Source organism: Nicotiana tomentosiformis, chromosome 11 (genome assembly GCF_000390325.3).
Source record: "Nicotiana tomentosiformis chromosome 11, ASM39032v3, whole genome shotgun sequence".
In the NCBI taxonomy this organism is placed as follows: Eukaryota; Viridiplantae; Streptophyta; class Magnoliopsida; order Solanales; family Solanaceae; genus Nicotiana; species Nicotiana tomentosiformis.
In genome coordinates, this window is record NC_090822.1 from 106,825,208 (window position 1) to 106,836,428 (window position 11,221).

At 43.4% G+C, this 11,221-nt stretch overlaps 1 protein-coding gene across 1 annotated transcript; it reads left to right on the plus strand.

The window, feature by feature from the left end:
- The first annotated feature begins 9,923 nt into the window (after positions 1-9,923).
- Positions 9,924-10,934, plus strand: LOC138901984 (uncharacterized). Its single transcript, XM_070189785.1, has one exon. It carries the CDS (start codon positions 9,924-9,926, stop codon positions 10,932-10,934), a length of 1,011 nt encoding a protein of 336 aa, XP_070045886.1.
- The last annotated feature ends 287 nt before the right edge of the window (positions 10,935-11,221 follow it).

Here is an 11,221-nt window from a genome sequence, read left to right on the forward strand (position 1 = left end):
CTATAGAACGGTATTCCGGGAGATCCCCCTGTGCTGCATATTTACTTTTGGACTACGGAACGGTATTCCGAGAGATCCCCCTGTACTGCATATTTATTTGGGATTACGGAACGACATCCCGAGAGATCCCCCTGCTCAGCATATTTATTTTGGGACTACGGAACGGTATTCCGGGAGATTCCCCTGAACATTTACGTTTGGGACTACGAGACGGTATATCGGGAGATCCCCTGTTGTTATCACTGTGTTATGAGCTATTGTCTTTCATTGATTCTGTTCATGTTAGATTTCTGTATTTATTTTTACTGCAAAATTTCATTCTGTCTTATTTCATTATATTTATACCAGTAGGGCCCTGACCTGATCTCGTCATTACTCGACCGATATTAGGCTTGGCACTTACTGGTATCGTTATGGTGTACTCACGCCCTTTCCTACACATGTGTTTCGTGTGCAGATCTAGGTTCATCTTACCAGCCTTATCATTAGTTGCAGTTGCGGCTGCTCTTATTCGAGACTTCAAGGTACATCTGCCCGCGTCCGCAGATCTTCGGAGTCCCCCTTTACCCCCCTATGTTCATTTTTCCTTCCTTCTGTATAAATGATGTATAGAATAGATAAGACTTCTTAGTAGCTTGTGACTTGCGAGTTTTCGGGTTTTGGGAATATTTTTCGTACTTTTTCAGAGGTGATAATTGTATATGCCGAGTGACATTCAGTTGCTTATTAGATATTTGTTAATGTTAGTAGTTAATGTTCATGCTTTTGTTTCATTTCCGCAAAGTGTTAGGCTTACCTAGTCGTAGAGAATAGGTACCGTCACGACGGTTCACGGAGGGAGAAATTGGGTCGTGACAAGTTGGTATCAGAGCTCTAGGTTTATAGGAGTCGTGAGTCAAAAGCCGGTTTATTAGAGTCTCGCGGATCAGTACGGAGACGTCTGTACTTATCTTCGGGAGGCTATGGAACTGTTAGGAACAAACATACTTCTTTTGATTCCTTGTCGTATGAGTTATTGGCATCAAATTCTAAAAATTTTCTATTCTATTATTTCTCACAGATGGTGAGGACTCGTACCGGAGGATCTGACAACCAGGCACCCGCGCCCCTTGCTAGAGTCGCCAGAGGTCGGGGTCGGGGTAGAGTACGGCCACGCGGTGTAGCCAGAGCACCCGCACGAGCTACGATAGAGGATCCCCTAGCAGTTCCAGCTTGAGGGCAGGCACCGGAGGTTCCTATTGTTGCACCAGCCCTTCAGGAGACTCTAGCCTTGTTCATGAGCATGTTCAGCACCTTAGCTCAGGCTGGATTGATTCCGTTAGCTCCCTCCACATCTCAGGCCCGGGGAGGGGCACAGACTCCCACAATCCACACTCCTAAGTAGAGGGTCCAGGTTGATCAGGCCCCAGAGTTCATTCCTATGCTGCTAGTAGCCTTGGTTCAGCATGAGACCAGGACAACCGCTTTTGAGGCGGAGCAGCTCATACTTGAGAGGTACAAGAAGTACCACCCACCTACCTTCAGCGGATTGGCTACAGATGATGCTCAGGGTTTTCTGGAGGAGTGTCATCGTATTCTCCGTACTATGGGCGTAGCGGAGACGAGTGGGGTTTCTTTTACCACTTTCTAGCCTAGAGGAGCAACCTATCAGTGGTGGCGTGCTTATGAGTTGAGTAGTCCGGATGAGGCAGCTTCACTTACATGGACTCAGTTCTCGGACATGTTTTTGAGAGAGTATGTCCCTCAGAGACTCAGGGACTCATGGTGCGCGGATTTTGAGCAGCTGCGCCAGGGTGCTATGTCTGTGTCGGAGTATGCAGTCCACTTCAGTGATTTGGCCCGACATGCACCGGCCTTGGTTGCCACAGTTCGAGAGGGGGTTCGACAATTTAGTGAGGGACTCCACCCCAGTATCAGGATTAGTATGGTCAGGGAGTTGGAGATGGATATTCCTTACCAGCAGGTTGTGAGTATTGCTAGGAGATTGGAGGGCATGCTTGCCCGGGACTGAGAGGAGAGAGAGGGTTGTACCTCCATAGACTTCTCAGCCACCACGTTCTCCACTTGGTCCTTAGGCTATGATTCTAGCACCAGCTACCACCCCTCCTACTCAGCCAGGTCGAGGTCGCCCCAGAGGGGGAGGCCAGGCCAGGTATTATGCTCTTCCGACTCGTACAGAGGCAGTTGCTTCCGACTTTATCATTACAGGTATTGTTCCAGTCTGTCATAGACATGCGTCGGTATTATTTGACCTAGGCTCTACGTATTCATATGTGTCCTCTTATTTTGCCCCACATTTGGGCGTATCTCGGGATCCTTTGAGTTCCCCTCTTTATATTTCTACTCCTGTGGGAGATTCCTTTGTTGTGGACCGCGTGTATCAGTCATGTTTGATTGTTCTTAGTGGTTTTGAGACCAGAGCTGTCTTATTTTTACTTATCATGGTAGATTTTGATATTATCTTGGGCATGGACTGGTTGTCGCCCCATTATGCTATTCTTGATTATCACGCTAAGATCATGACGTTGGCTATGCCAGGCTTACCGCGATTAGAGTGGAGAGGTACCTTAAAGTATACTCCCCATAGAGTTATTTCATTTCTTAAGGCTCAACGAATGATTGAGAATGGGTGTGACGCGTATTTAGCTTATGTGAGAGATGTCAGTATTGATACCCCTACAGTTGAATCAGTTCTAGTAGTGAGGGATTTCCCAGATGTGTTTCCAGCTGATCTTCCGGGCATGCCGCCCGACAAAGATATTGATTTTGGCATTGATTTGTTACCGGGCACTCAACCCATCTCTATTCCTCCATACCGTATGGATCCTTCTGAGTTGAAGGAGTTGAAGGAGCAGTTGCAGGAGTTGCTTGATAAGGGCTTCATTCGGCCCAGTGTGTCACCTTGGGGTGCTCCTGTCATGTTTGTGAAGAAAAAAGATGGTTCTATGCATATGTGTATTGATTATCGCTAGTTGAACAAAGTCACAATGAAGAATATGTATCTTTTGCCTCGTATGGATGACCTATTTGATCAGTTACATGGTGCCAAAGTGTTTTCCAAGATTGACTTACGATCAGGTTATCATCAGTTAAAGATTCGGGAGCCAGATATCCCGAAGACTGCTTTCAGAACTCGGTATGGCTATTACGAGTTCCTTGCGATGTCATTTGGGTTGACAAATGTCCAGCAACCTTTATGCACTTGATGCACAGTGTGTTTCGGCCCTATATTGATTCTTTTGTTATCGTATTCATTGATGACATTCTAGTGTATTCCCGGACTCGGGAGGATCATGAGCAGCACCTGAGGACAATGCTTCAGACTTTGAGAGAAAAGAAGTTGTATGCAAAGTTCTCAAAATGTGAGTTCTAGTTAGATTCCGTGGCATTCTTGGGTCATATTGTATCGAGTGAGGGGATCAAGGTGGATCCGAAGAAGGTGGAAGCAATGCAGAATTGGCCCAGACCGTCCTCAGCGACAGAGATCCGGAGCTTCCTTGGTTTGGCGGGGTATTACCGTCGGTTTGTTGAGGGATTTTCTTATATTGCAACATCTATGACCAAGCTGAACCAGAAGGGTGCTCCATTCAGGTAGACAGAGGAGTGTGAGGAGAGCTTTCAGAAGCTCAAGACAACTTTGACTACAGCCCCAGTATTGGTATTGCCTACAGGTTCAGGGTCTTTTACAGTTTATTGTGATGCGTCGCGAGTTGGGCTCGGTGCAGTGTTGATGCAGGACCGTAGGGTGATTGCCTACGCGTCCAGACAGCTAAAGGTGCATGAAAAGAACTATCCTGTCCACGACCTTGAGCTAGAGGCTATTGTTCATGCCTTGAAGATTTGGAGGCACTATTTGTACGGCATTTCTTGTGAGATTTATACTGATCACCAGAGTTTGCAGCATCTGTTCAAGCAGAAGGATCTTAATTTGCATCAGAGGAGGTGGTTAGAGCTGCTTTAGGATTATGACATCACCATTTTGTACCACCCGGGGAAGGCTAATGTGGTGGCCAATGCTTTGAGTCGTCGGGCAGAGAGTTTGGGGAGTTTAGCTTATCTACCAGCAGCAGAAAGGGCCATGGCTTTGGATGTTTAGGACTTAGCCAGCCAGTTTGTGAGATTGGATATTTCTGAGCCAAGTCGAGTATTGGCTTGTGTGGTCTCTCGATCTTCCCTTTATGATCGTATCAGGGAGCGTCAGTATGATGACCCCCATCTACTTATCCTTAAGGACACAGTCCAGCACGGTGATGCTAAAGAGGTCACTATTGGGGGTGATGGTGCATTGAGGATGCATGGCAGGTTATGTGTGCCCAATGTGGACGGTTTGCGTGGGTTGATTCTCAAGAAGGCTCACAGCTCGCGGTACTCCATTCATCCGGGTGCATAAAAAATGTATCAGGACTAGAGGCATCATTATTGGTGGATGAGGATGAAGAAGGACATAGTAGAGTATGCGGCTAGATGTCTAAATTGCCAGTAGGTGAAGTATGAGCATCAGCGACCGGGTGGGTTGCTTCAGAAGATAGAGATTCCGGAATGGAAATGAGAGTGGATCACTATGGACTTCGTTGTTGGACTCCCACGGACTCAGTAGAAGTTTGATGTAGTTTGGGTGATTGTGGACAGGCTGACCAAGTCAGCTCATTTCATTCCTGTGATGACTACCTATTCTTCCGAGCAGCTGGCTCGAATTTACATTCGTGAGATTGTCAGACTTCATGGCGTAACGGTATCTATCATCTCTGACTGGGGCATGCAGTTTACATCGCAGTTCTGGAGAGCCGTACAGTAGGAGTTGGGTACTCGGGTGGAGTTGAGCACAACTTTTCACCCTCAGACGGACGGGCAGTCCGAGTGCACTATTTAGATTCTTTAGGATATGCTCCGTGCGTGAGTGATGGATTTTGGAGGTTCTTGGGATCAGTTCTTTCCACTTGTGGAGTTTGCCTACAACAATAGTTATCAGTCCAGCATTTAGATGGCACCGTATGAGACTCTATATGGTAGGCGGTGTCGGTCCCCAATGGGTTGGTTCGAGCCGGGCGAGGCCAAATTATTGGGTACGGACTTGGTTCAGGATGCCTTAGAGAAGGTTAAGGTGATTCAGGACAGACTTCACACAACCCAGTCCAGACAGAAGAGCTATGTGGACCGAAAGATTCGCGATGTTGCATTCATGGTTGGAGAGTGGGTCCTACTTCGGGTTTTGCATATGAAGGGCGTTATGAGGTTCGGAAAGATTGGCAAGCTAAGCCCAAGGTTTATTAGCCCATTTGAGGTGTTGCGGCGAGTTGGGGAGGTTGCATATGAGCTTGCCTTACCTCCCCGCCTAGCAGGAGTTCATCCGGTATTTTCATGTTTCGATGCTCCGGAGGTATCACGGCGATCCGTCTCATGTGTTGGATTTCAGCTCAGTCCAATTGGACAAGGATCTATACTATGTTGAGGAGCCAGTGGCTATTTTGGACAGGCAGGTTCAGAAGCTGAGGTCAAAGAATATTGCATTAGTAAAGGTTCAGTGGCGGGGTCAGCCGGTCGAGGAGGCGACTTGGGAGACCGATCATGATATACGCAGCCGTTATCCTCATATTTTCACCACTTTAGGTATATCTTTATACTCGTTGGAGGACGAATGATTATTTTAAGAGGGGGAGAATGTAACGACCCGGCCGGTCGTTTTGAGGGTTAGAGCCCCGATCCCTTATTAACTTCTTCCCTCGTATCTTTTCTGCTATTGTGACTTGCCGGAAGACTTCATTTTGGTTTTTGGAAATGTTTGGGATACTTAGTCCCTAATTGGAGGTTTAAGCCTAAGGATTGATACCGTAGTCGGAACTGTGTGAAGACGACTCCGGAATGGAATTCCGTCGATTTCCGTTAGCTTCGTTGAGTGATTTTGGGCTTAGGGGCGTGTCCGAATTGTGTTTTGGAGGTCCGTAGCTCATTTAGGCTTGAAATGGCGAAAGTTAAATTTTTGGAGTTTTGGGCCGGTAGTGGAATTTTTGATATCGGGGTCGGATTTCAATTCCGGAAGTTGGAGTAGGTCCGTAGTGTTGATTATGACTTATGTACAAAATTTGGGGTCAATCGGACATGGTTTGATAGGTTTCGGCATCGTTTGTAGAATTTTGAAGTTTCAAGTTCTTTAAGTTCGAATTGGAGGGTGATTCATGATTTTAGCATTGTTTGATGCAATTTGAGGGCTCGACTAGGTTCGTATAGTGTTTTAGGATTGGTTGTATGTTTGGTTGAGGTCCCGGGGGGCCTCAGGTGTGTTTTGGATGCTCAACGGGTTCAAATTTGGACTTATGCAATTGCTGAAGATTTCTGGTTGCTGGTGTTTTTGCATCTGCGGTTGGGGAACCGCAGGTGCGGACCACTTTCTCGCAGAAGCGGTCCCAGGTTCCTTAAGTCATTTTTGCACCTGCGATAGAATTTCCGCAGGTGCGGTGCCGTATGTGTGATGAATAGGTCGCAGAGCAAATTTGCTGGGCAGAAAAGGGAAAAATTCGAGGGTTTGATTCATTTCTCCATTTTTGGACTTGGGAGCTCGGAATTTGGCGATTCTTTGAGGGATTTTCAGAGAGAGCTTTGGGGTAATGATTCCTAACTTGATTTTGATCATATTTAATTATTATATTGTTATTTTCTTCATTTAATTAAGGAATTTGAGTGAGAAAGTTGGGAGAATGGGGGAAAAGTTGCCCAACCAAATTTCTAAGTTTTGAGTGGAATTTAGACATCGGGTTTGGATAATTTTGGTATGAGTGATCTCGTGAGTGAATGGGTGTTCATATTTGGTAACTTTTACCCGATTCAGAGACGTGGGCCGGGAGAGACTTTTTTTGGGGTATTTTTCTAATTTCTTGCCTTAGCTTTGATTTCGTTAGCTAGATTAGTTTCTTGTAGCTATATTTATGTTATGTGATTGGTTTTGGCTAGAGTTGAGCCATTCAGAGTCGGATATTCCTGGAAAGAGCATTGTGACGGATTGATTTGAGCTTGGTTCGAGGTAAGTGGCTTGCTTAACCTTGCGTGGGGGAACTTATTTTAAGATTTGGTACTGTTTGATATGTGAGCACTATGTATGTGAGGTGACGAGTACGTACACGAGTTATTTGTTGTAAAACTCTATTTTTTACTAAGTTATAACTTGTTTTCTCCTTATTTGAAACACTAGCATATGTAACTATCCTGTTTAGACTAGAATAGCATGTCTACTTGTTTAACTGCCTATTTGAACTCTGTGCAGTATGTTTAGTGAAATTACCTGCTTTCCTTGACTTGAACTTAGTCTAAACTGTAGGATTTCTTGCTGTAACTGTTATTTCGGTTGGTTGCGCTATATATTTACTTTGGGACTACGGAACGGTATTCCGGGAGATCCCCCTGTGCTGTATATTTACTTTGGGACTACGGAACGGTATTCCGGGAGATCCCCCTGTACTGCATATTTACTTTGGGACTACGGAACGTCATACCGGGAGATCCCCCTACTCAACATATTTATTTTGGGACTACGAAACGGTATTCCGGGAGATCCCCCTGCACATTTACGTTTGGGACTATGAGACAGTATCTCGGGAGATCCCCTGTTGTTATCACTGTATTCTGAGCTGTTGTCTTTCTTTGATTATGTTCCTGTTTGATTTCCGTATTTATTTTTACTACGATATTTCATTCTGTCTTATTTCATTATATTTATACCAGTAGGGCCCTGACCTTATCTCGTCACTACTCGATCGAGGTTAGGCTTGGCACTTACTGGGTACCGTTGTGGTGTACTTATGCTCTTTCCTACACATGTTTTTCGTGTGCAGATCCAGGTTCATCTTACCAGCCTTATCACTAGTTGCATTTGCGGCTGCTCTTATTGGAGACTTCAAGGTACATCTGCCCGCATCCGCAGATCTTCGGAGTCCCCCTATACCCCCCTATATTCATTTTTCCTTCCTTCTATAGAAATGATGTATAGAAGAGTTAAGACTTCTTAGTAGCTTGTGACTTATGGGTTTCCGGGTTTTGGAAATATTTTTCATACTTTTTCAGAGGTGATAATTGTATGTGCCGAGTGGCATTCAGTTGGTTATTAGATATTTGTTACTGTTAGTAGTTAATGTTCATGCTTTTGTTTCATTTCCGCAAAGTGTTATAATTACCTGGTCGTAGAGACTAGGTGCCGTCACGACGGTTCACGGAGGGAGAAATTGGGCCGTGAAAAATTCACAAAGTTTTTTCTAATGAAATTCGAGTTAATTGATGGTACTCAAAGTCCATAAGCTTTGTAGAATCCTGAGGGAATTCTGCCATATTAATCCCTGCAACAACGAAAGTGGAAGTTTAAATTCCTTAAGGACAATGACTATAATATCAAGGGCTAATAATTTCGTCCCCATATTCTACTTTTTTTTTTCCTTCTAAAAATCTTAAGGAATTTAAATAGTGCTGGGAGTGATTCTGTTTTCAACAAGATGTTTGAAGTGTTCAAACTAGACCAATTCGATGGCTCGAATTTCACCCGATGGAAAGACAAGTTGCTATTCTTTCTCACAAAATTGGGAGTTGCACAACTTCTCATGACTGATCTTCCTTCAATCCCAGAACCTACTCTTCTGGACTCTAACGCATTAAGGCAGCACAAAAAAAATATGAAGATGATAAGGTGTGATGTAGAGGCTTTATTTTAAACTATATGATCTTTTATATAATTTGTTTCATCCTATTAAATCACCACATGAAATTTGGAAAGCCTTGGAAAATAAATACACTATAGTAAAACAAGGAATGAACATATTTCTTGGAATGAAATATTTTGAATTTCAAATGGTAGATATAAAATCTGTCATGGAACAGGTTGATGAGTTGCTTGTCTTAATTTCTAGACTCAAAGATTCTAAAGTCAATGTTTCAGAATCTCTTCAAGTGGCTGTTGTACTTGCAAAATTATCAGCCACTTGGAAGGACTATATGATAAGTTATATGTCTTTTGTATTTTGATGACTAAACAAACTTTATATGAGAACCAGATAGGGAACCTGTTACACAATCTCAAAGTGCTCAGAATAACAAGTCACATGTATGACACAAGTTCCAACATGTTTAGTCACAGAAACGACAGAGGAAACAGATGGCTATTAGTTCTTCCGGTGATAGTACAAGTCAACTCCTTACAGCTGTTAAAGTCACTGCATTGTTTCTCCGCACAAGAAACAGTGCAACAGTCACTTTATGGAGCATGCCTTCTACATGATATTTGCATACATTATCCCAATGACCTCACTTATATATTACCAACATGAGGTAAGAGAAAACACACACCTGCAAACCCTAAATCATTAACTCTCTCTCAAATGTGCTGCCGCCTTTCATTGACTCCAAGGCTTGAAGAACAAAGTAGCAACAAAATAAAGGACCAGATCCCAACACTGAGTGTATCGTGTGTCCCTAGTATTATTGTATCTTTGTTAGTGTTATTTACTTATAATTCCTACTCAACTTAGTTAGAAGCATTATGTAGGACATTTTCTGTAAAACCATAAACCTTGTGTTTGTGTTTGGCTAGAGTTAGTCAAAGTGGTAAACTTTGTAATAGAGTTATTACAAATAGGCTTGCAATAGAGTTATTGCAAGTAGGTGAGGGATTAAGAGGTTAATTCCTAGACTACAATAGGTTGTAATCTAAAGTTTTCTCGGTTAGTGACGTTGAAATCCTACGAGTGTAGGTCGTGATTTTTAATCCCGTGAGCTGGAAGTTTTCCACGTAAAATACTATTGTGTCATTTACTTACTATTGTGTATATGTGTTCTGTGGAAACTGATAAAGAACCAGGTTCTCTATACAGTTTGGTGGACTCTTAGTTTACATCAATTAGTATTAGAGCAGGTTCTTTCTATAAGGCTAACACCTATAAAGGATCCACATGGCTGCTCCGCCAAACTTTGAAGAAGTTCAATCAACCTACAGACCACCAAGATTCAATGGACAATACTATGGATGGTGGAAGACAAGGATGCATTATTTTATCATGACTGAAGATTTAGAGCTTTGTGATGTCATCTGCGATGGACCCTTCATCCCTATGAAGACCATTGGCGAGACAGCAATGACAGTTCCAAAGACAAGGAAGGAGTACAACGATGCCGACTTCAAAGCTATAGAGAAAAACTTCCGAGCAAAGAAGATCCTCGTCTATGGTATTGGAGCAGACGAGTATAACAGAATTTCAGCTTGTCAATCTGCCAAGGAGCTCTGGGAGGCTCTCCAAACTGCACATGAAGGAACAACTCAAGTCAAGCAGTCAAAGATCGACATGCTCTCTACTGAGTATGAACTCTTCAGGATGAAGGATGATGAGTCCATTCAGGACATGTATACTCGATTCACCTCTATCATCAATGAGCTCCACTCTCTAGGAGAGATCATTCTAAGGAGACAAATGGTTAGGAAAATACTCAGTGTATTACCTTATTCTTGGGAGAGTAAAGCCAATGCTATCATAGAGGCAAAAGATATGCAAAAGCTGACCATTGACGAATTCATTGGAAATCTGAAGACCTATAAAATGAAGAAAAAGAAGGACCATGAAAAAAGAGAACCCAAAAAGGAGAAAAACCTGGTCCTCAAAGCAGACAACAATGACTCAAGTGGTGAGGATGTTAACATGGCCTATTTGATAAGGAGACTTCAGAAAATGGTTCGTAGAAATGGAGGCATTCCGAAAAAGGGCAGCTCCAGTAGACCAAAAGGCTATGACTTGTGTCATACATGCGGGAAGCCAGGACATTTCATCAAAGATTTTCCTCTCCACGAGCAAGACCAGTACAAGTACAACACAGATAAAACAACCAAGAGGAACCTGGCTCCTGACAGGAAATTTAAGAGAAAAGATACCGCTGACAATGTTGTGGCAAGCTCTTGCTGCATGGGGTGATTCCTCTAGTGAATCGAAGGAGATGATGAACAAGGCTACACCTCCATGATGGCCATTGAAAGCGAAGCAACTGAATATGTCTCCATCTTTGCCCTGATGGCAAAATCTGACAAGGATGAAGATGATGACGACGATGAGGTAAACTTTCTAGACATTCAAAGAAATTTGAAGTGTTATTCTCAAAAGAAGCTTGCATCCTTAGCTAATGTCCTGATTGATGCTTATCACAACCTTATCAATGATAAAAATGTGTTAACTATGGAATTAGGAGGGGTAGAACATGAGAA